Source organism: Pimephales promelas, chromosome 3 (assembly GCF_988280905.1).
Source record: "Pimephales promelas chromosome 3, fPimPro1.hap1.1, whole genome shotgun sequence".
Classification (NCBI taxonomy): Eukaryota; Metazoa; Chordata; class Actinopteri; order Cypriniformes; family Leuciscidae; genus Pimephales; species Pimephales promelas.
The window spans coordinates 12,833,338-12,859,628 of record NC_142771.1 but is presented as its reverse complement, the minus strand read 5'-3'; the positions used below and the strand labels follow the sequence as shown (position 1 = coordinate 12,859,628).

Below are 26,291 nucleotides of genomic sequence, written 5' to 3'. Positions count from 1 at the left end.
AAGTGATTAGTAAATGCCTGCTCACATTTAGTCTAGAACTACAATAACCATCATGTTCACACGGCGCAAAATAACTAACTCCCAATTTCTCTCAACAGAGGAGCTGTCATTCAATAAATGGGAAAACAAAGTAACTTGTGTTACTTATTTGAAAAAGTAACTATTTTGTTTTAAATTTAAAATGTAATGTGTTACTTCACTAGTTACTTGAAAAAGTAATCCGATTACATTACTCGGGTTACTTGTAACACTGGTCATAATGTTTCACTACATAAGTGAGGACATTTGGCAAGTATAGCCAAACCTGTAAACACACACATACACCTTTTAGTGATGATTTCGGTTAGACTGCCTTACCTTCTGTTTGTCAAGGATCTTCATGGCAAAATGCTGGCCTGATTCTTTGTGCTTGACTAGCATGACTCGCCCAAACGAGCCAGTGCCCAGAGTCTTCAACCTCTCAAAATGGTCCAGAGATGCAGTATTCTGGTAATTGAAAGAAATAAAGAAGATGGTAATTTAGGTAAATACATTTTGTTTGTACAAAGACACATTTAAAGGGATACTCCACTTTTTTTTTGGAAATAGGCTCATTTTAACACTCCCCCAGAGTTAAACAGTTAAGTTTTACCGTTTTCAAATCCATTCAGACGATTTCCTGATATTTAGAAGAATATCAGTAACCAGACTGTTTCTGGTCTCATTGACTTCCATAGTAGGAAAAAAATGTACTATGGAAGTCAATGAGACCAGAAACTGTCTGGTTACTGATATTCTTCTAAATATCAAAAAATTGGCTGAATACATTCGAAAACGGTAAAACTCAACTTTTTAACTCTGGGGGAGTGATAAAAATGAGCCTATTTCCCAAAAAAGTGGAGTATCCCTTTAACACTGAATGTTCTTGTGTGGTCAAACACATACTGATTATTTATGACTTGTTATATCATTTGAATGTTCACTAACAATAAGATCTACATTTCAAAGTAGGACTTTCAGAAATGTAATGAAATACAGCACACGACTTGTGAACTAAAGACTTAAAAGGACAAACGAACAGCTGGTCAGTGCACCTTGTGTCCAGAAGGAGGCGCACGCCTTCTCACATTCGCTCACTGGCTGACAAAGTGAGTGTGTGCAGTGCAGAAAAAGGGATTAACTGACCTGTGCTGGGTTCTCCCATTTCTTTAGGAAATCTTCTTTGGCTTTAGCGAGAAACTCCTTAACTGTACAAGGAGAAAGGGGGAAATGATGGTGTGAGATTATGTGCACAACAGTTCAACATGTACCATGTTGCACTCAGGGACATGCTTATGTCCTAAGCAAATGTCTAAAGGGGGCATTGCATTTTGAATTTGTTAAAATGTCAACACAAGTAGGACATGTAAAAACAGTAGAGGTGACCAGAGCAGTATGGCTGCCAACATTACCCTTTTACAGCCTCTAAAGCACATTAAAGTCCAGAGTTACTGGTCTACCCTTATTTATGACAGTAACTTGCAGCATTTGAGCCAGCTGTGCTGTCTGTGAAGACTGCTGAGAAGTAGTACTTCTGCAACACGTCACGCTGCATGTACACAAAGCGAATCTTGTGAAAACATGTCACATTTCACTGTGGAAAAATAAAATGATTCCCATTATTCTCAAAAGTGATGCGTACTTTACACATAAGCAGATTATCAAATATACCACAATGTTTACATTTTTACTCCGCAATAGGCATTCCAGCACGCTTTTCATTATGTTTTAATGTTGATTAAAGGTATAAAAATCAGTGGAATTTCGCATATCTGGAGCTTTACAGAGACGTCATGCAGACACAAATGCTGGCGAGTTGTCCAGATTGGTTTAACTTTCAGAGCAAAGCAACACTACCATCTCCATTATAAGGAAATTGGCTTTCTGAACTTTGGTCCCCGTATTGGCCACTTCTGTTTTTCATCATGTTTGTTGTGTGTTCAGAGCCTGTGGAAATCACTTTCATTGCCTGTCTGTGGTAAGGCCTGTTCTAATTTCCACTGTTGTTAAAACCACATCGACTGAGCTCATGTTATCTAATACTTCCTGAGCCCATCATGACAGAACAAGAGCTCAGACCAGAATCAATATCTACAGACTCTTTCTCGCTTCATGCATGTAAAAAAACTAATCACAGAACCATAATTTCTGCTTCAGAAACAGTGAGAAAGAATCAAGTCAGACATCTGATAAGTGCACCAATGAAGTTACACTAATGCACGTTTCTCTCTTCTTATGGGGCTGTGTGGGAACGTTAAGATTACAGGCTCTTCCTCATTCCACACCACCAGCGCTTTCTCTTGGGAAATGCAAGCTGTTACTGCCACTGAGAAGATCCAACTGTTGCAACTGCACGCCTGCCATTGAGGACCCTACCGTACGACACACCCTCATGAAGCTTTTCAATGCTTTTAAATCCAAAGTAGGGGCATTAAACGATCTCTCAGTGGTGAAAGAGTCAGACGGTGTTTGGCGAGGTTACCGCCATTATCTTCGATCCACATGCCCTAGGCAGAACCATCGAGAGAGAGAGAGAGAGAGCCTCACCCCACAACTTCCCGTCAATTCCCCTGCCTTATTATCTCTGAGAGAGATTCAGGAGTTTTCTTTCTCACAAACACAGTGGTTGTTGGGACCGCACACGCTCCAGGGTCATATTTCAACTTCATTTAGATAATATGTAGAGGAACTACAGTAGAAGATAGAGAGGCCGGGGAGAGGACAGCGTCCAAAGTTCACCTAAACTCGATGTTGATCCAACACTCAATAAAACAACTATAGGTGCTTGAAACGGACTCAAAACAAAGGTCAGGCCTCAACCTGAAAGAAAAATCCAAGAATTACATCAACCGCACATAAAAATAGCCCAGCTGCAATTTCATAAATGGCTCAGGATATGATCCTTGCCTTTGTGCTGGTTTCCCTGACAAACGGGTGCTATGACTACGTAGAGGAAAATAACCGATTCCCACACAAAGTTAGCCGTGCCCTTACCGTCCACTAGGAGCGTGGGACCCTCCACTCCTCCACCACCACCACCACCCCCTCCTCCCTCCACCGATCCTCCAGAAGAACGAGATTCTCCTGAAGAACGAGATTCCCGCTTCCCACCATGCCTTCTGGAGCTTTTTCGGTCACACATGGGCCCTGCCGAGACTGTTCCTCCGTTCTCCTCTTCCTCACAGCATCAGGCTCATAGCCCTACACCTCTTTCTAAGAGGTCCCAGCACACCTGGCCGTCGCATCCACTTTAGCACAAAGCTACGGGTGTGTGTGTGTTCGACGCCGCTTTTGTCTGATGATTCAGTCTGCTGTTCCTGCTCTTCCTCGAGCGCCGAATGCTGAACTGAAGCCCTCGCTTTCTCTGCGGACATCACCCTGGTAAATCAATCGGCCTCATGCTTCGTTTGTATCAATATTTATTCTGTACACAGTGCCATTCCACTCACCCTCAAGTGGAACACACACTCCTAAAATGCAAGCACATACACAAACACACGCACCAGATTGATCCAAATAGGGACCTGGTCGCAAAGGGGAGGGACAAACCTATAACAGCAAAGTTGCATCTAATGAGTTGAACATGGACATTAAACAGATAGGGTGGCGGTTCCCATCAACTTAAAGAAGCAAAGGAATGGTAGACTTATTTCTCTAGCGTGTGGAGAAATAAAGTGGACGTAAAGGGTATGGCATAAAGTGCCTTCCGTTGGTCCCCTTAAACATTGGCATTGTCCTCTAGTGGACAGAGTCCACAATTGATTAGTCAGATCAATCAGTGTGGCCCTGGGCTGCTGTTGCTCGCTCTGACGCATACCAAAGGGGGTCGGCTAGTGGTGCATCGACTGCAAGAGTGCCGCTGGTCCACAAAAACACACACACTCATTTGAGAACAGCACCCATTTGCACACCATGCAGCCCAAGGCCTGGTATTTCAGACTCTACACGCAGAGGCACAGGAAGAGTCAGGGACAGATGGATTTAAAGACTGAGCCAGATCCAGCCACCCTGGCCAGGTGGAGACTCAAGGGACAGTGACACCGTTGGTAAGTCTCTTACATGACCTCATTTCTCAAGACTATAGGTGCTGCTCTACTCTAGGTATAATCTCATTTCAGCTCTCAGATATTTGGCATGCTTCCACAGGCTGACTTTGTGGATACAAAGTTAGTAAAAGTAGGAGGTATTTTAGGTAAATGGCAATGTTCTCTAGTGTTTTTATTTTATTTTATTTATTTTTAAGTTGAGCCTTTTAAAGTGTCAGGGAGCAGAGAACAGTCACCCAAAGAAAATAGAAAAGTTGAGCAAAAGAATTCCTGATTTAACAGAAGCTACGAAGACTCTACCTGTTAAACATGTCAGACCACAAATTGAGTGCTTGTAGTGCAATCGGCAGACTTTCAAAAAGACTCACCCAACAGTCCTTTGAGAGTGGGTAAGCGCTAGGTGTGTAACTGTTCAAATTAGTCATGGTTCGGTTTTTATCACGGTTTTAGGGTCCCGGTTTTGGTACAGTTCAGCATGTGCTATGTTTAAGGAAAACACCCGCCCCCCCAAAAAAAGTGCTTTTCAGGTATCTCGCAGTAGTTTCTAGATACAGAAACCAAATAAAGCAATCAAATGTAAAATAAGGGCCCAATCAGACAGAACACGTTTTTCAGGTTTGAAAACGCGAGGCACACCGCACTGCCTTTTTTTTGTTTGACTTTTTTTAATTTAGAAAAGAGCAGTGCGCTGCATTTTTTTGTATGTTGCTAGGCAACCACCGAATCAGCTGCCCTGTCAGTCTAATCAAGGATTATAGCACGAGCGCTCCAGAATCTTTTGTTTGCTGTTAAGTAAACGGTCATATTAGCAGAAACCTAAAAAAATGGAAAACCAGAGTGCTTGCTCTGACCTTGATCGAGGGTGAGGTGTGTACAAACAAATAAACTGTAAACTTCCGTCACCACAATGGAAGGCCGGCCTCTCCATTCATTTGATTGGACAATGGGAAAAAAAATTCCCCACAAATTACGTCGAGCGCTTTTCTGCTCAGAGTTGATTTTTTTTCAACTTCAGGCACTCCTACAAAAACGCGAGGCGCAACAGGTGGCTAAAACGCGACGTGGCCAGGGTGCAGAAACAGCGCGCAAAACGCTCACTGCCAATAGAAAACAATTAAATTAGCCACCTCTCATTTCAAAAAACGGATTCTGTCTGATCAGGGCCTAACACTCATATAATTTTCACTGTATAAAATTAAATAAAGATTCATCGTTATTAAAGTTACAAAAGCTATTCAGTCAAAAGCAGAGAGGGATTTACTTATCTTTTGTTATTTGATTAACATCCAAAAGCCCAGTCAGCAGGAATAGTAGGCTGCTGTCACTTTAATAATAATGCACGGATCCAGTACGCTGATACACACGCGTTGTTTTTCTCAACGGTTTCCATACACTCAAGAAATAACCTACTATGTTTGCTAGGACACTCGATAAAACGGGCATGTTGACATCATTTTCACAATTTATTTGTCCATTCAAGCACAAGACTTAAAAGAACTCAATATCTGAGATGTGTCTCTCTCCCTGTGCGCCCTTTAGATGAGGGACGTGCGAGCTCTCCGTCGTGTCTTCTTGCGCTTGAATGTTTAAATTGGCAAGGCTTAAAGGGACACTTCACCCATTTGCATTAAGCTTTGTATCTTTAGAAACCCAGTCATATTTTTGAATGGTCATGGTTTATTCCCTTATTACATCCCTGGCCGTCGATCGATCGTCCTGCTCGCCACAGCCAACTAACTAGACAATTTTTGTGAAATGATTTTTAAATGAACTCTGGTGACAGCTAATGTTAGCCTTGTAGACGGAAGAGTGATTTCTCTGTTTGCGCTGTTCCGGATTAGTGGGTGTGGCTTGCGGAGCTGTGCAATGCGGTGCATTGTGGGACTTGCAGTTCTTCAAACAAATGCACCCCTTGGTTATTTTCTGTCTTTTCTCGGTCAAGAGGGCACCAAATTAAAAAATTATTTTACATTTCAACTACATATATGATCCACTTTCAATAAAGATTAATGTTGCAATGGGTGAAATGCTCCTCTAAATGAGTTTAGTTTAAACACAGATAGCAACATGTGCTGTTCAGGTCTCACCTGCGCTCGCTCACCTGACGGCGTAAATGACTGGTCATAATCATATTAGAGCATACAGCACTCCTAAAGGAAAAAGTTCAACAAAGATTCGATTTTTAACCAAGAACCATTACACCCCTGTAAGCATTGCATGAATGGATAAAGCATTAGTTCATAATTCAGACTGGCAGGAACGAACAGCAGAACACTGGGAGCCCAAAAAACCGGGATTCACTAACAGGTTTCCAGGAGACAAACACAAGAACAAGCTTCCCTGGAACTCCGGCATGACGCAGCCAACGCCAGGCAACAGCACAAACATTAGGAGATGAATTAAAAAAGGCTTTGTACCCAGAATATCTGTGTCGGCAGTCCCACATCAATCCAGAGAGGTGCTTATTTAAACTCAATCTCCATATCACCCATGACTTAAGTTTACAACATCCCATTATGAAAAACATCTATGTTTATTAGTCAGTCAATATGGGTTTTCAAAGCGTAATATTAACATCCAGAGATAAGGGTAATCAGAACAATAACATTATATAATGGTTATGAAAGAAATTGTTTTAAACAGCACTTACTTAAATGTAAAAAGAAACCATTTATCCTCAATTAGACTTCAAATAGTCAAATAGCCAGGTTGATACCCCAGTCTAATATCACTACCCATTATAATCAAAGGCGAAATATTTAAAATGATTATCAGTTAATCTTACACACACACAGACACAGTCAGGCCGGCACTTCAGACGGCGAGTTAAGACCTTTAGACATGCAGGTTTCTCCGCCCCTTTGCCAAGCCCCACCTTCCACAGCTATATCTAAACCCTCACTGTGCCAGCCGCCTTAACTAGCATAAAGCCTCAGGTCAGTCACTCACTCCAGCAAGAGGCCTCTGACTCCTCCTGGGACTGGTAGTAGCCGCCCTCCCCGTGGCTAGAGTCTCCGAGACAGGGACCGGCTCGCTGGAACAGCCTCTCTGCCAACCTCTGGAGCACTGACATTGTAGACAGCCGTTAAAGCAAGTGTGGCGCATCCGACTTTATACAGCGGTGTTTCAAAGCGGTTTTTACAAAATAGAAGCTAGTGTCCCTACTTGTACGAGACTCTTCTGTCTTGACCTCTCGGATTCGGGACTCAGGGCTGAACCTTCTCCGTTTCCTTGCCTTCCTGTGCCGGGCTCACACACCCCGTTTCCTCCCGTGGGCTTCCTTGACTTCTGTTTCCACCACAGCCCACCTTAGCGTTAACCCTTACTGTTGTACCTTGATCTGATCCACAGCGTTGTCTGCCATGTCGTCCTCTGTTGTCCGTCCAGACAGTAAAATATGGACCTCCCCAGCTCATGGCCCCGGATGGCAGCCAGCACCAGTCTCTGGGGATCAAGGCAGTCCACCGGCGATGGTGCAGACAGGGATGTGAGGCACGGCGTGAGCAAAGTCCCCCATTTCAACCAGGGGAGGGAGAGCAAAAGCCCACCGCAGGAAAAAAAAAAAAAAACTCCACTCCATTTTTGCAACTGAATGTATCAAGCATATTCAAATGACATGCAGTCACATGCAAATAGAAATCTAGTCTTCACACATAGATTCTAGCAGCAGCATGCCACTGAGATCCATTTCACACATATCTGTTTCACCGACGACACTAACTACGCCTGTTGCATGCTAGGCTCGAAAGGCTCTTTGACTTTGGATGAAACTGTGCATCAAATATATGGCAGAGAAATTGTACACCGTGTAGTAGACCAATAATAACATGTACACTTTTTCCAGACATCAAACTTTAGGTTTAAAAAAAAGATATGAATAATGCATTAAACAGCAAATAATAATTATAAATAGACAGGTAACTGGCCCCGTCCCAAATGCCGTCATGCTACTCTTTTCCACACATGTGATGAACAGGTCAAAATTGTTTACGTTTAGCATATACAACCTTCACTTTCTTTGAAGAGGAAAAAAAATTAGAAAAATAAGAAAAATTCCCTTTGAGCTCCACAGAAATTGTATTTTTGTGAATACAATTCCATTAATGTATAACGTACAGATTTTAGATGCTGTAACTGAACATCAAAGTTTTTCACCATTTTGAATCCCCTTTTTTCAAGGCATCACGACAAATTCATCATAAAAGTACTCATAATTAATAGTTCATAAAAGCTCCATGCACAATAATAATAACAACATTGCTAAAATATAACAAAAAAAAAATCTGTTTTTGAATAGTTTTAGGTGAAGTACAGCATATCCCACTAAACCACCAAATTATACTCCTTTAATTAGGTACTTCTTTATAGAGATTCATATTATTCTAAGAAAACATTTAAGCAGATAATGCCTATTATTGGATAATACATGCAGTGTGAAGTCAAGTCAAGCGATTATTCATAGAATAATAAATTAGCATAAGAGAAAACAGAGTCAAACTAATATGATAAAAGACTAAACTAATATCATAAAACAGAAAAAAATCAGACTAAATTCTGATTGGATGAATCGTGATCAAAAACGAATTGAACTAGGTGACATCAGATGAATTTTACATTGATGCTGCAAATTGATATTATAAAAAAAAAATCAACAGCCATAAACAACTAAATAGTTACATCCAACAAATAACCCTTAAAGGGTTAGTTCTCCCAATAATGAAAATTAAGTCATTAATTACTCACCCCCATGCTGTACCAACCCCCGTAAGACCTTCGTTCATCTTTGGAACACAAATGAAGATGTTTTTAATAATAATAATAATAATAACGCATTGACGGCCCAGAAAGTCAAAAAGAAAATGTTTAAATATGCCATGTGACTACAGTGGCTCAACTATACATTTTCAAGCGACAAGAATACTTTTTGTGCGGAAAAACCCCCCCCAAAATAACGACTTTATTCGACTTTTCGTTTTCTTCCTTGTGGGCCTGAGGCGAGAGTTCAAGAGATTTCCACAACGCATGCGCGAGAACTGAACAAGAAGTAGTAGAAAAATAACGTAGTTCTCGCGCATGCGTCGTGGAAATCTCTTGAACTCTCGCTTCAGGCCCACAGGGAAGAAAAGGAAAAGTCACATCTCACATGGAATATTTAAACATTTTCTTCATTGACTTTCTGGGCCGTCAAGTTTCAATCCGTTATGGTGCCTATGAGGTAGTGATCCAGCTCTCAAATTTAATCAAAAATATCTTCATTTGTGTTCCAAAGACGAACGAAGGTCTTACGGGGTTGGTACAGCATGGGGGTGAGTAATTAATGACTTAATTTTCATTTTTGGGTGAACTAACCCTTTAAGTAATTCCTCACGTAACAGTGTGTATTTTAGGATTACTTCATGTTACCCTATTATTCTAACACGTGACTTGATATGTGGTCAGTACCGGGGTAAACTGCATAGGAGATTCTCTACCAGGTAACACAGGTCTACTGTCACAGTGTACAAATATAATCATACCACCCATCCCTAGCAGGCAAAAAGCACTTATAAAATAAAGGAATATCTTGGAGACATCTGATTTCCAATACGTTTTCCAACAAGAAAAAGACAAAGCGGAGAGATTACATCGCCTGAAGATGCAGACAGAAGGCCACACACAAAGTGGTCTTGTTCATGACAGTGGTCATCACATGATGTTCAAGAGACTATCAACACTCCAGGCTGGCTAGATCACACAGACTGCATCATATGACCCCGCCTCCACGACTTCACCAGCCCAGACCTCCTCCTCGCAACAGTTCCCAAGTTCTCTCTGAAGACTCGTGGCAGGCCTGTGTTTATGTTTCGGGTCCTCTTCACTCACATCCCCCTCATAAAAACAATTATTGCTGCTTTGACCCTTGAGGTCAGAGATTCCTTTCTCATGAAATCCAGTGCGGCTGCTGAATTAGGGCCCCTTTCCTCGGCTGTTCCTGGAACAAGCTTCCATTTACGATGACATGAAGCTATGAAGTTAAAATGGGCGAGGACACTTAGAGATAAATTCAATTTATTGAGGGATGTGTTCAACTGATATGCAAGAAGACACCTGAAGACTGCCTGTGACTTTATTATAGTTTAATCATTGTTTCAACTGCCAAATAAACTAACACCAAGTTCCAAGAGATACACTGCGAGCCTTACTGCTCAACTCTCATTTATTGCATTGATTTATTTTTTTGCACAGCTGCTCACGTTGTTTTAAACGTGGCCAATACCAGGTTCCAGTCTGAACAGATCATGGTCCTGAACTGGCCCACATGCGCTAAAGATAAAAAGACGTCACGCAGTACACTGTCATACAGAAGTAAACACGGATTTTAAACACGGCGTTTATTTATAGTGTGATCCGCCGCGCAAGCCAACGCATTTATGCAAAAAAAGACGAGGATGCGAAAAAGAGAGAGTTTTTAAATATTTATGATATGTGTGATTGTGTTTGGCTTGTACATGTTGCTGTAATACATGTGAGTTCTGACACATCACTTTTCTTCACTGACTGCCTTCCGCAACGGTCTTGATAACATCGAGTATGTAACATCTTTGAAGTGACTCCAATGAGCGCAGAATTGTGATGAATGTTGCTAGACGAGTGACGTAAAAGGCGCATTAATTCTGATTTGACCGTTTAGACTGCAGTCGCATTGCAAAACATCTGACCTGTGTCGGATTTAATGCCACATATGGAAGTGGCTATTTAATCAGAATTGTCAAGATCGGATTTCATGTGGTTTGTGCAGTTCACACGGTCATGACAAAAACAGATTTGCAGGTGAAATCCAGTCATTCTAATAAGTTTTATGAATTGACCAACAGAAAGCTTCTTGCTTTGAAATTGACTTCTCATACATCTTTGCTAATGTGACCACACCTTCACAGCTATTGCTCTATATAAATAGGACATGGTAAACATACAATTTACAGATAAACAATACACAAAATCGTCTTGCAGATTTCCATTCACGATACTTTCCCAAAGAACAGCACGAACATGATCTTCTTGTAGACTAAGAAAAAAGACCAGTCAACAAACTCACCTCAGTTTTGTTTTGAAACGGTTTAACTTGTGTCTTTAGTGGAAGACGCACACACACAAAAACTTTTCAAGACTATGTTTTCAATACAGTGAAAGATGAATCCAAAAAAAGCACAATCAAATAGATTTGTGCACAACGGTCCAAGTATTTTGAAGCCATAGGGTAGCTTTGTATGATAAACAGACACAAATTTAAGTGATTATTAGCACAAAATCTTTCCTAATGCCTTGGCGCCATAATGCGACAAGTAAACCAATAGTGCTTGGCGTGATGCACAGTGTCTTCGTGTGGTATATTTGAAGTAGACCCCAACCAATAAAGGATTTTGAAGGATTTTTAAAATCCGATATATCGGCCGATATTATTCTTTTTTTTTTTCAGAAACGCGCAACAAAATATTAACAGATTTCCCTAACATTAGTTATTTGTAGTTTAGGGCTGGGCGATATATCGAGTTTGTACGATGTATCGTTATATTTTTTGAAACGATATGGAATAAGGCAATACCGTTTATATCGATACAGTAGTTTGATATGAGCACATCCGAAAAATAGCGGAGGTTGCAGTGTGAGCTGCTGCAGTGAAAGTAGCTAGGCTAACGTACGTAGGTTAGTACAATTTGTCCTAAACATGACACAAGCTTATATTAATTGCGTCAAAATCACTTTGATATAGTTTACAAGTTTAAGGCAGCTTGCCGCCCTGTCAAATGCTCTGACAGACACTGTTGCTGACTGACAGATATACTTGCGCTGTTTAATGCGTTTGAGATGTGGTGCTTTCCTCAGTGCTCAACTTACATTTCACAGGTATATTCTCCATCTGTAAATGTTAGAAAGTAAAGCAAATATGTCCATTTCACAACAAATATGTCCATGTCAGAAGAGGACGAGTTTCTGCAAGTGAATCTCCGCTAAAATTCATGCTTCCTTGAACGAGCGCCGGCTCGGCTTAAACGAGCGCCGGCTGAATAGTACTACGTAGTACGCAATAATTCTGACTAAAATAAACATATTGCTAAAATATTTGTTGTTGGAGAAAATAAATGTGCCATATGTGGAATTTTAAATCTAAAAGTATATATTTTTAATGAAAGTGAAAGTAATTATAATGGGGTAATCAAATGCAGGCTAATATAATAGTTTGTGCTTTTGTTTTTATTTTCATTTTTAGTTTAGCCTTTAGTCAATATAAAAACAAAAGCTTTTTGCACATAATATATTGCATAGCCTATATTATATTTGTTTCCATATCCTTCAATATCAACATTGTTTGTAGGATATCATTGGGCCGAATGTGAATATATATATATATATATATATATATATTAGGGGTGCAACGGTACAGATAGCCCACGGTACGGTCCGTACCTCGGTTTTTGGGCCACGGTCTCGGTTCGGTTTCGGTACATGTTTTGTGCAGAAAGAGACTGCTATTTCATCCCAAAACTATGTTTTATTTTTCTTATATGCATTAACATAATGTCACAGTAGGAAGAACATCAATGTGTATGAAATAAATTAACACTCTAGTCTGTACTGAACAGAAGTAATACAACCTCTTCAACTACCACTTATAAAATACAAAATGTAAACAAACACACTTTAGAATATTCAAGTGGGTCCCAATTCCAAACCTTGATAACTGGTAAAGTGATCAATGTGAAAGAAAAAGTGCACTTTTACCTTTAACAAACATAAATTAGCTTGTGGTTTGAATAAAAAGAGCCGAGCAAAATAATATAATTAAAAAAAACTTCATTCAGGATACAAAGTGCAATGTTATTTACTCATCCACTATTGAGAGATTCTTGTGCAAAAAGATACTGCAGTCAAACGTTTGACTGGGTTTGCGTTATGCATCCACTAGATGTGCTGGGAATGTAGCGAGTGCGCGGAGCCGGAGGTGAGGCGTTTATTTAGTAAGCGTGAGCGCGCTGGGGCGGGCACAACGTACATTCGCAGCCTGACTCATATATTCAATGTGCGGCGGCTCGCTGCAGCAACGGCTCGCTGTTTTGAATTAGACGACCCGGTACTGTGAACGGGGAGCGGTTTTTTGAACATCTGTGACGCGCGAGCAGCGCCGTGTGACAATTTAAAGCGGGCATATGCTGGACACGAGCGCGAGTTCGCGGGCGAATTTAATAACGCGGAGCGTTGTTAACTAATTCCATAAGGCGATCCGGATTATAAGGCACACTGTCGTTTTTTGAGAAGATTAAAGGCTTTTAAGTGCACCTTATAGTGCGGAAAATACGGGAAAAGGATCAGCACGAACTCTATTGCAAAACCGAAGTCCCGCGGGACACGAGGGTAGATTGTCCCGTGCAGGGCTGACCGAAAGGTCCGGGATTTTACCGTGTACCGTTGCATCCCTAATATATATATATATATATATATATATATATATATATATATATATATAAAAAAAAATTTTCACGTTAAGCGTTTTAGAATGTCCCAATATAAAGATTTTCTTTATCTAAATAGAAAACGTAGAAAGTACCGAGATATATATCGTATATCGCCATTTGACCAAAAAATATCGAGATATGATTTTTTGGCCATATCGCCCAGCCCTATTGTAGTTAATTATGAGTTTTAACTAAAATAATATGATAATGCATAACTGGTTCTCTCTGCCCGACTCTGGCTGGGTCAGCCAACCCGATCTCACGACCAAGTCGTACGAATTCGACGAATGATTAAAAAGTGGCTAATTCGTAACAATTCATACGACCTCACTCGTACGAATTAATACGATTTTGCTAAATCGTACATATTTTACGAATTGGCCAATTCGTATGAATTCGTACGAATGACCTACCCCTTACCCCGCCCCTAAACTTAACCATCACGTGGGTTAAGACAAATCGTACGAATTAGTACGAGTGAGGTCGTACGAATTAGTACGAATTAGCCACTTTTTAATCATGCGTCGAATTCGTACGAATTGGTCGTGAGATAGTGTTGGGTCAGCAGGTTGCAGGATGTGTGGCGCGTTATACACGAGTGTTGCCAACAGGGACGATGTAGAGTACCCTCTGGTGGACAAACTATACAACTCAAACACTCATGACATGGTTGAAGCGTGATTCGTCCGTTTTTATTTTATTTTTGAAATATTCATTTATTATAACTGCCGATACCGATATTTTAAAAAAATACCTAATATCGGCCTGCCGATATATCGGTCTGGCTCTAATTTGAAGACAAGCCCATGTGAAATGAGATCTGTGACAGAAGGGAAGATTATCCATGAATAAAGAGGCCCACAAATCTTATGGACTAGATTAATGTTTCTTTTTGACATTTATTGAGATCAACAATCCTAGTCATTTCATGGTATGGAAAAGTGCCGCTTGGATATACTTTAAAATGTATATTTTGTTGCGTTCAAGAAAGAAACAGGTTCAGAATAACATGAGAGTGAGTAAATTATGGCAAAACTGAAAATTATTTGGGTGAACTAAAGATATAAACCAACAGCTTTAACATTTCTAGACAAATAGCATAATATAGCATTTGCCAAGCATTGCAACCAACAAATGTGTCCTAAAGGGTTCTTGGCTTGTGCAACATTACAACAAGAGGCTGGCCAGAGAGTTTCAACAAAACTTCCTGACAATCTCAAGTGTTTACACAAAGAATCCTTGAAAATACTTCCCTAGAAGCGCTCTTACAAGCCATTTCTCAGGCAGAAAATGCAAATCCATTATTATATTTCTACAGTATCAAATGTAATGCTAAACTGAGTGAAAATCTTGAGCACTACAATAAACGGTAGCACCAATAAATCCAAAGGTAGTGATGTTTATCAAGAAGTTATTAAATGGTTATGACTAGATGCAAAGGAAGTGCACTATCTTAATATGAAAAATAGCCAGTGTTTTGTAATTTGTTTATTTTTTTAGACACTCTATGTGTCATAATCAAGGACAAGCCGGGTTTAACAATCACACTTGACTGTAACATCTCAAAGCAGTCAGTGAAAGTGACTTTATTAGAAGATCATAAAAGGATCCTCCTAGCTAAGTCAAATTTAACAATTCTTGTTTTTATGAAACATTACAGTATAAACTCTCAGTGCACAGTCTCCACACACACACACACACACACACACACATATATATACATATATAAATATCCTTGCAATCTTTAAGTCAAAATAACTTAACCTCCCTCTTGCAGTGACTTCTCTGATGATGCGTTTACTGGCGTGAGGGCGGGATCAACCTGTCACTCACATGAGATCAACCAATAGCAAACCACAACCATCTAATCAATTCCAAATGGCCAAAATCAAGCCCCGCCCCACATTTATTCTTGTTCAAGCAGCCATTTCACTAGGATGTACATTACAATAGAGAAGAATAGACTATCGTAACATCTGTTTCATGACTTTAATGGTAAAAATAGTCCCAGTTTACATGGGGAATATGTATATTTTTTTACATTGTTTACATGTTTTTACCCTTATATTTGAAAAACGCCTGCATGTAATTACAGCTGTGATGAATCATCTACAATTACTCTTTACTTTACCTACCCACCAAACCTGTCCCTAACTTTTACCATACCCATACCCCACTTCAATAGCAGCACAAGTGTTTGCAATACACATCAACACAATAAATCTATTTTATATGTAGGCAGGCACACAGTAGTTAAAGACACTTAATGTAAAGTAAGTGTGGTCAAAAACATACCATAACTTATTAACTATTATGTTGCTCTCAACCCAAAGATATGTTATGATCTGACAGCCTCGGTCATATATTTTTTTTTATTTAGCCTACTTTAAAAGTGAATGCAACTCTCATTTTGTGCTCCACACAAGAAAGAAAGAACATGAGGAGAGATTGGTCATTTATGGGTGAACTATCCCTTTAACCAAGATGTCAGTCAGTCATTCATTAAATGGAAATGAATGGAAAAGATGAGTCCAGGAACACTATGCTTTGAAACACAACCCGAGTGCGACTGATTCAAGTAAACACACACAAGCACTCACCGCTCTCCATCTCATTGCCCTTGTTCTTGGCGGTGGGCGCGTTGCCCATGATTGCAGGCCAGGTATAGCAGATCTAAATCGACTTTTCTTTACGCCAACTGTCTTCAGACTCCGTCCCCTTTATGATCATACGATTTCTGCGGCCGTTGCACTAGTTATGTCTGGTCATAACTCACTGGATCACAGTATGCTGTCAGATCACATAAAGTCTGGAGGTTGATAGTGGCTGGTTAGTTGGTTAGCTAGCTAGCGAGCGCTAGCTAGCTAACAGTAATTAGCCGTCCGATTGCTGTGCTTCGGGTTCGGTAATGTCTCTCAGTTGTTCTGGGTCGGGTCCAGTCCGTTGAAATAGTACTAAGAGCCCGTCTTCGTCTCCTTCTCTCGCTCCTCTTCCTTGCTCTGCTAACCCCCAGCGAGGCCCTCGACTTGAGCGACACAAGCCCTTGTTTTCACCGTCCGTGCGCGATTCCTGTCGCAGCACGCCCACTTCTCCGTACCTTTTCGGTAGCGTGAACGTTTGCTTGTTTATGTTGATAAAGCAATTCGGTCTTGTGCACTATGTAGTTCGCATAATTCGACAGTCAGACCCCCTCCATTAATCCTCTATCCACAGCTAGAGGGAACTCCTGCTTCTATGAGACCCGCCCCAACGCGAAGCCTATTGGTCGCTATGCTTATGACGCGCTAGCTGAATCAGAAGCTGATTGGGCGAGAGGTCATCAATCCAGCGCAGGGAGAGCGATGATTGGCCAACTTATATCTATCTGTAGAATTTTATCCCACCCCCGCAAACTGACAAATAACGTCATCTATTTTCATTCTAATAACATAAGTTTCTCTGTTCGCTTTTCGTCTTTGTTAGCGGCTGCGGTATTTTGCCCTCTCAATACGGATTCGGTTTCATTCACAATCCTTTGATGATCCTCTGCGGTTGCGTGTTTGTTAGCGAAATGGCCGCGCAGACCCCTCCCGCTAGACTAATCCGTGATAGGCTGCATGACGTCAAGATGGTCTATTTTTAGAAAGTTGGTCAGAATTTGAGGCACGCGCGAACACCCTACGTCTACGGAATATTAAAACGAGGTCTGTCTTCTGCAAAACAACCACACTGAGGTCATTTACGCAGGTATTGCATTTCGGCAACAAATTTGCGCGATCAGTTGCAAGGAAGGGATTCGCCATGCAAGAGATGGAAACCTGTGCGAGCTTTAACAGGCATAGCAACTGCATTAATAATGCTGTGCAATAAAGGAGTAAACTCCATGTGGGGACACTGATATTATTGAAGACCGATGAAAAAAATGATGACACTTTGAGTTGGATGCATAATATATCGGCCACCATATTATCGGTCAAAATATTTTACTTTTTAATGTTATCGCCCCAATAAGAAATTTTGGCCGATATATTAAAGCCGATAAATATTGTATTTCCTTCACGTTTGCCATGATGGTTTTAAATAGCTTGAAATCTGATTGAAATCACTTTAAAAATAAAAACAGTTAAGTGCAGCGCAAGTCTGTTATACTCACCACATAAAATTATGAGAAGCTTATAATTCTGTGCTTGGGACATGGCTTTTAATGGTGAGACTTTTGTTTTTGTTTTTCAGGCTCTCAAATTATATATATATATAATTGGGATTTCTATTTATCGGGCAATATATCGGTTATCAACATTGAAATATAAAGAATAATCGGTTATCGGTATTGAACAAAATGTCAAATATATCAGTGCATCCCCAAACTCCGAGGTCTTGTCACAGATGCTGCAATAATCCATGTTGCCAAGCAACAACAAGCAAGCTTCTGTCACTCCTGCATAATGCAACACAACAGCTTTTTTATGAATGAAAAGACTGCACAGTTGCATCCACTCTCAGCACATCTCAAATCAAAGTAAAACGGCTTCAATGAGCATCGTAACGTATCAAAACATTTATTTCGAGGTGAACTGGCATACAAAAAGACAGATATATATATTTATACACAATATAATACAGTCCCACCAACAAAAAAGCATCATCCAGAGTAGCTGCAACCTTTAGGTATTGCTGATTGTGTCTGTTAAATGAATTATGCATCTGACATCTTATCAACTAAGCTGATCTTCCATCGCCTTTCAGTTTGAGAATCGGGTTTGGATCAAACGGCATTAGATGCAGCACATCCTAATACCTAAATCATGTCTCAGACACATGACTCACCAGCTCTCCATTCAGGTTTCAAACTGAAAAGCAAATATGTTTATTGCGTACCGGAGGATATTGTGCAGAGTCACACCACTGATTTCTTTCTTTTCTGTTTCAAACAGGCGTGACAACTGTAACAAAATGATATAACCCCCCTCTGATGTGTTTTTTTCCCGCCTCTCCTCCACAGTGTCCAGATTGACCTGAGCTCATGGATGAGCCTTGAGATGTGAGGATTATTCACAGGAGCCTGCGTCACTACAAACAGTCCATGGAGTTGTCTGGCACCAGGCCAAGCGGAGGGGCTTTTCCTGGGGCGCAGGACGGCGGCAGCATGGCGTTGGGTGCGGGGTCCACGTTCTCCGAATCCTCCATTTTCTCAGCACATCCCTCCCAGTTGATGTGAAATCTGGTTACACGAGGGTTGGAAGCCAGAATGTTCCTCTGGAGCTGAGAGAAATGCACAAGAAGAAAGACACTTTAATTTGACCCATTTCGAGTTTTGAGTTGACTGAAATGCCTGTTTTTGTCCCCTTGACATTGTGACTTTCTCAAACATGTACGCAAACTTTCAACACGCTGACGCACACACATCATTTCTATTACGTTTTTGAGTTAATGCACAGCCCCAAAATAACTTTTCTGGTTATATTTTGTTATGTATAAAAAGCAGCTTTTCCCCACTTATTTCAATACTGAAAGATATTGTTTTAGCCACAGATAAGAATAAGCGATAATTTATGTTGTTCAAGCTGTCTGAAATACTATTAAACCCATGTTGTTTTTCTTGAAATGTTGTGCCTTTCTCATTTAGGGTCCTGAACATGCATGCAAAGTTTCAACAAGCTGATGTGTTGTGAAATCTGGATATAAGATTTTTATATGATCTTGAGCTGTTAAAATGCAACTGGACAAACCCCAAAATACAAAACATTTCTTTGTTGTATGTCAGAGCTCTTCAACTCAAGTCCTCCTGAAGCACCAGTCTCTTGCTGACTTTAAAAAACACATTTTTTTCGAAGTTTGTGAAAATAGTTGTTTAACCCATTAGATGTATGTCCTGCTTTTTGAGCATTAAATTTTCCAAATATAATTTGATATAAATCTTAAAAATTTTGGACCACAGAGATACGTTTTGTGTCTTTTTTTAAAGGGGACATGTGGCAGATTATTGTAGAAGTAATTTTTATAAATATATAATAGTAACATTTTATTTTTTATAGAAGTTTAAATGTATAAAAATATTTTATATTTTACAAAACATGTTCAACTAAAATTTTTTTTTTAAAACAAAGCCAAACATCTGAACAGTTGTGTTGACAATTTTAGATTGATATCTTTAAAAAACATATATAAATAAAATAAAATAAAAATAAAAGTTTAATAAAAATGTTTTTGCGCACTACCAAACTTTTCCACTAGATGACATTCAGGCTCCACTGGTGACCATATAAGGACACATCCATTTCCATATATGGTTAAATCGTATTTTCATATATATATATATATATATATATATATATGAGGTTGAATCCAAATAAAATGTTAACATTACTACTGATTAATGTCTACTTTTTTAATAAAAATAATGTATATATATATATATATATAAATAAATAAATATATATATATACATACATATATATACTGATATATATATATATATATATATATATATATATATATATATCAAGGTGTATTTTAACAAAACTATTAAAGACCTAATAAAACTACTAGTACAGGTGTTCTTGCCTGTGGTGTCGTAGTTCCTGTGAAACAGAAAAGATGGGGCCGGACATATTGAAGGGCTCAATTTTAAAACAGTGAAAAAAAGTGATAGCCATAAATTAAGGTTTGCTACTCGGATATTGCTGGTCCAAGACAGACTTATTCCCTTTTGTGACGTAGCGAAACTGCTAAACAAACAAAATAAAAAAAGAAGAACGGGACTTCATTTTGTCCATTAGGAATTGACTGGATCGTAGAAAAGTGGGCATTGTAAACTAAACAGAGGCAGATCACAACTGTTTTCAGTCAGCTGTGGAGTGACAGGTTGCTGAAGAAAAGGAACATTTGAACCTTACTTAAAATTACAAGGGCACATGAATAATAAAAAAAGGATGTGCACAGAGGAATCCTTTTAAATACATATATGTGTCCATTTTTATTTTATGGTGACTTTAGGGGGAGGACATTGTTATTCTAGAGAGCACTTTATTGGAAAACAATTTGTATTAAACATGTGAGTGCAAGATGAGTCAACAATTTTTTTCTCAATTTGTTTCTCCACAAGACAAACTGTAAATTTTCTATAGACAGACCTAGAACACACATGGACTGAAAGCTGCAGTTTTAATTTCACAGGGTCTGTAAGAAATAAATCTCTCACCTGTCCATAGTTGGGTTTAACGGGTGGGTTCTCACGAAGCTCCGTGTCCGTATACTCATTGTTAACATAGTAGCCGATGCGAATGAACTCCTGTCCTCTGTATGTGCATGTGATCAGCGCGACAGTAACACCCACAGCATCACTCTCAGGTATGAGGTTAGGGTTTGGAGCTTCTGCCTGTAGCAAAAAAAAAAAAAAGACAAATATTACTTAGAACAATAGCATGACTCAAACTGGGTGTAACTACAGGATAACTGCACTAATCGTACATTTTATAATACAGAACAACATTACATAAACAGTTTACCCTTTAAAACACCTCATGTAGTTTAAAATGCACAACACAAAATGCACTCATGCTCTGCTAAATCTCTGCGTTCCAGTGAAGAAAGTTGACATTTACATGCGTGACTACATTTAAAGCCTTTCAGATATCCATTCTTGTTTTCGCATGGGCCGGTTGCAGTCTCTTTATCCAAACTCTCAGTCGTGAGTCTTATGCATTTTACAGCGGGTGAATCTCTAGTTGTCACTGGTGATTGTCGCTTGAACCTTCCTAGATCCGCCATCAAATTGATAAGTTTAATTATATCACGTGCTGTGAGAAAAGGCTATAAAAATATCTCCACCTCCAACATCCTCACACACAATATATTGCTTATACTAATTTTTAGCTCATTGCGCCCTCTTGTGGCCTAAAAGGAGACAAGCCAAAAGCTTCTTTTCCCCCTACCTGAAATTATGCCTCTTAAATTCAAATATAATTTGAATAATTAGTAATATTTAAGTAAAAAAAAAAAAACTAATTTAGCTTTCAGCCATTTTGTAAGCCCTACTTTGCCAAGTGACAGCCCTTACAGGAAATACGTATCCATATTTATTTGGTAGAGTAACAAAATATTTCGCATTTACAGAAGAAGAAAAATATTTGTCCCTCTATTGACAGTTCACACGACTACAACTTTGACACTACATAAAGGCCATAAAGATATTGTAAAACTAATCCATATTTAATTTTGGTTTAGTGGTGTTATTTTCTTTGTATTTGTTTATAAATACTAAAATATTACATTTCATTTTTTATAAGGAGCTGTTTTTGTTTTATATGCTGCTAAGACAGGTCAAGTATAGATCCATCATTGTTCAAACTCAAAAGTAAAAAAGGTCAGACTTTATGATGTTAGTTTAAAAAAACAAACAAAAAAAACAAGTTGTATTTCTGTGTTGTATCGAAAATGTACCGAACCGTGACCGCACTGTGTAGTATCGAACCGAACCATGAATTTTGTGAACCGTTACACCCCTAATTGCTTCTCAGCTGAGCCTTGTAAAGTGGCACTCAAAGTTAAAATAATTTCAACTCCGTGTTTCATTACATCTATCTTTGAATTAATCTCCATTTTTGAACGTGTTAGTTTAAAAAAAGGTTTAATGACTCACTCAAAGACCTCAAAATTTAAGCAGCATCAAAATGAGGCACTGAAATCTGCACTCTGATTCTGTCCGGTACATATCGGTAATATATGTTTTGGTACCCAACCCAACCCTACCAATGAGGTTCATATTTGCATGTTACGCAGCATGTATGGTCTTTTCGTTAATAATTTGTGTTTAGTAAGAAAAATGTTGTTAGAATACATTTGAATCTAATGCAAAAAAACCGATTAAATGAAATTGAGTTTTACAAAAATGGCTGTTAAACTTCTAAAAGATTATTTGTGGTTCATAATGACAATGTTATCAACTCACCTGAAAAACAAACATGTGTCGGCCTGCAGGAACTGGACCAACCAGGACTGAGTCAAGGGTCTGATCATACTCCTCACTTTCTGCGGAGCCAACGTAAATAATCTTCCATTCGAGATCTAGAACACAGAAACACAATTGATTACATGTTAATGCTCAATTAATTAACTCTTCAGAAAAAAAGAACTATAACACACTACCGTTAATATGCTTGGAATGATTAAGTATTGCATTTTTCTTTATGCTTTTGAGGCTGCATTTATTTAATTAAATACAATAAAAACAATAAGCCAATGGTTCAATATTTTGAGATTACAAAGCTGAATTTTCAGCAGCCATTCCTCCAGTCTTCAGCATCACATGCTTTACATTTTTGAGGAAACTATGATACACCAGCATTCAAAAGAGATTTCTATTTAAACAAATGCTGTTCTTTTAAACTTCTTGAGTCATCAAAAGAATCTTGAAAATGAATCTGTTTTCGACATTGATATTAATCAGATATGTTTATTGAGCAGCAAATATTCATATTAGAATTAGGGATGCACCGATCCACATTTTTTCACTTCCGATCCGATCCCGATACCTGACTTTGGATATCGGCCGATACCGATACTTTTCCGATACCAGAGCTGTGTTTGCTTTAACATTATTTATCATTATTGTTGATTTTATATGATGCTGAAATAAACTCCTCTCTACAAGCAAGGATGATATGTACGTATGTATGTCAATATATATATATATATATATATATATATATATATATATTAAACAATAGATATAAACAATAGATAGACAATTAAACAAAGATACACATTATACAGGCCTACACAGTGCTTTAATTTCAGGAAGGAACATTATTCAGGTATGGTCTAAAAAGAATAATAATAAAGTAATCAAAAGTTAAATAGCACTGCAAAGTTTATCATAGATAGATTTATGCTTATTAAAGCTGAAGTTATTCATTCAAGAGCTGTGAGTGATTTTCTCTTTGCCTTTTGTTGTTTGATTCTCAGTAATGTCGCAATTGTCACATGTTTATACTGCTGCCCCTTTAAGAACGAGTTCAGATTTCATAGTCTACTGATGCACCATATTTTCTCCCAACTATTTCCATAACTACGTTCATTTTAGACATAAACGGTGGTTTAAGTGTTAATCTCCAAGTCGGTCGGTTTGACATTTTTGTGCAGGCTACATTTGATCGTTTAGACGCGCATATGAAGCCCAGAGTATAATTTGCTTGTCTCGTTGCGGTCTGTTACGGAGCGCTCGCCGCATTGGGAACAGAATCTCTTGCGCAAATTTTGTGCTTTTAATAGCTCTTTTTATTATTAAAAGCGTCCCGCAATTTAGCAACAGCAGAGACTACATTTTACAACAATCACCGATCGTGCTGATACTGTCTTAAAGTTTTAGTTTTAAGGAGAAATGACAGAGCACCGCCGCGATGGGAAGTTGGCTAGACAGAATGCGGCTATTGTTTTTAATGTTTTTTTTTTACCTCAATACATTCTTTAATGTTTGGAAATCAGACTAATATCACAGATCTAAAGTGTAACCAGGCTACGTTTCCTCTGTCGTCACGCATTAAGCAGGGCTGTCGTGTTGTGCGTGCTGTGGCACCGCGTGAGAGATCTCTCTCTTTCTCTTCTCTGGAGTGCGAATTGCAAACATGCATCACAGACAAATAGTTTAATTTATACGGCTTTGCATTTTGCTGTCTTGCTCTGCTGCGGTGTTTCCAGTGTGAAGTATTTCCACCATAGGATTTCCACACAGCGAACATGTTGATAGTTCAATGCTATCCTGCTAGATGGCTGCAAACTGCGGAATGGATTTCCTGAGCGGGGGATTTCCTCATTGAGCCCTATTTTTTACAGTCATTGAGCTGCACCTCCGTTCAGGATATCCATTCCACAGTTTGCAACCAGCTAGCAGACAAGCAGGCCCGGGGAATCCCTTTTGGAGTCATTTCAGAAGCCAACGTTAAAGCGCAGACATGGATCATAAATATCGGATTTCTCCGCAGGTTGGATCGGAAAAATCCGATACGTGAATTACGCTGGTATCGGGTCCCGATACCGATACTGGATCGGATCGGCCCCATCCCTAATTAGAATTATTTCTGAAAGATCATGTGACACTTAAGACTGGAATAATGATGCTGAAAATTCAGTTTTGCATCACAGGGTTAAATAATATTTTAAATATAAAATAGTAATTTTAAATAGCAATAATTTTTCACAATCTTAATAATTTTTTTTGTATTTTTCATCAAATAAATGCAGAACAAAATAGACATGCAAAAATCAATGTTTATAAAATGAAAAATATTTCAAACTTTTGACCGGTAATGTGATATGGTATTATTGGAATTAAAAGAGCAAAAAAAAAAAAAAAAAAAGAAAAAATGTTATTTTCAAACTACTGACATTTGGATTGGATTAAATTTGGGTAACTTGCATATTTTAGCTATTTAAGGAATTTGGAAAGGTTTATTTATCATAACATAATTACATCCACGCATCCTATCACGGTGTTTTTCTTAAAAGTACACAGAGCTTTCTTCTATCGACATGGCAAGACGCAGAATCAGATGAAGAGTGATGCTGAACTTGTCTTTAATTGAGATGAGTAGAATTAAGGAAAAGTTACAGCATCATCTTCCTCGCACGCTTCAATCACCCGCCATTCTGAATGACGTCATCAGGGGGAGTTAGCGCGTTAGCTAGCCATCGAGAAAATGCATCAAAATTAAAATAAACTTAAACACTCACCCTCAGGAAGGTCCTCCATGCACTCAAACGTTATTTCGAATTGAAACGGGTTTCCAAATGGACTAGGGTTGTCCAGCACAGCTACATTTAGCACTTGCACTTTTGCCATTGCTCTACTGTAGTAGTAAAAAGAAAATTGTCACAATTTACCCCAAAACCAAAAGAACTCAATAAAACGAAAACCAACTTAAACTCTCAACAGACGTTTTAAAGTAAACGCTCAAATCCTTGGCTTCACTTTTTTTTTTAGCTTGCGAGCTACTTTATGTTGTGAAAGTCCAATACGGGTAGACTATACTGTTAAAGCAGGAGAATAGAGAAGTCTATGGGGTCTCTCCTCCCAAATTAAAAGAAAACAGAACGCAAGATTTGATCTAGAGTAACGTGTTGATGTAAAAACAAATATTATTTCACGAACACCGTTCATAAACTGACGGACAACACGAGCCGGGCTCTCTCCCGCCAGACTGTTCAGACAGCGCTAGTGACGCGACGCGTCGGGGGAAGCGGATTGGTTTGTCAGTACACCAAAGGTTCCGGGATTTGCGGACGCTGATTGGTCGACAGTGACAGCTGTTACAGTTTTTCTCGATTGTTTACACACATTTTCTGAAAGAATGCCTCATATTCTCAGAACTCTACACACAAATCTAAAAACACTCACACAGTTGGCAAAACTCCTCAATTCTCCTGCAAAATGAAACTTTACATTCAAAACAATGTTATTTCTTCTCAAAATGGTATTTTGTTTTCAAATGACACACAAACCATCATATGAATAGACATTTATAAGAACCAGTTGAACACTGATGTGCTCAATGTAAAACACTATGATCAATGGAAAACACTTCTTCTCCATTCATCATGACCTATAAGGCCTTTTTTGTTCAGTATTACACTTACTACAGACATTACATACATAAGTGTGTTGTAAAATATTTGAGAATATTGTTTTTTATACCCAGAACACACAAATACACGGTAACAAATATATTTTATTTTTCCCACAAAATCAATGGGAGATAGA

At 38.9% G+C, this 26,291-nt stretch overlaps 2 protein-coding genes and 1 long non-coding RNA gene across 5 annotated transcripts in view; 1 reads left to right on the top strand and 2 right to left on the bottom strand.

Moving 5' to 3' along the window:
- prkacaa (protein kinase, cAMP-dependent, catalytic, alpha, genome duplicate a) overlaps positions 1 to 17,090 on the bottom strand; it is a 34,156-nt gene extending 17,066 nt beyond the window's left edge. Inside the window, exons 1-3 of one of the 3 annotated variants that reach the window (XM_089128275.1) lie at positions 16,156 to 17,090; positions 1,165 to 1,226; positions 358 to 486 (exon numbers count right to left, since the gene is read on the bottom strand). In XM_089128275.1, coding sequence (XP_088984401.1) covers positions 358 to 486; positions 1,165 to 1,226; positions 16,156 to 16,204 — 240 coding nt within the window. In that variant the 5' untranslated portion in view covers positions 16,205 to 17,090. Of the gene's footprint in view, positions 1 to 357; positions 487 to 1,164; positions 1,227 to 3,012; positions 3,453 to 7,013; positions 7,153 to 16,155 lie in introns of those variants that run through there. The other 2 variants (XM_089128274.1, XM_089128273.1) reach the window with 2 other exon arrangements.
- Positions 3,415 to 19,471, top strand: LOC120491174 (uncharacterized). Its single transcript, XR_005625206.2, has 2 exons — positions 3,415 to 4,064; positions 18,537 to 19,471. It is a non-coding gene; the product is annotated as an uncharacterized LOC120491174 (long non-coding RNA).
- On the bottom strand, positions 18,078 to 25,761 carry asf1ba (anti-silencing function 1B histone chaperone a). Its single transcript, XM_039688818.2, has 5 exons — positions 25,469 to 25,761; positions 25,265 to 25,380; positions 22,485 to 22,600; positions 20,736 to 20,912; positions 18,078 to 18,796 (listed from the first exon to the last, which is right to left on the bottom strand). The coding sequence occupies exons 2-5, from the start codon at positions 25,371 to 25,373 to the stop codon at positions 18,605 to 18,607; spliced, it is 594 nt and encodes a 197-aa protein (XP_039544752.1). The 5' UTR covers positions 25,374 to 25,380; positions 25,469 to 25,761; the 3' UTR covers positions 18,078 to 18,604.
- Between the last annotated feature and the right edge of the window lie 530 nt (positions 25,762 to 26,291).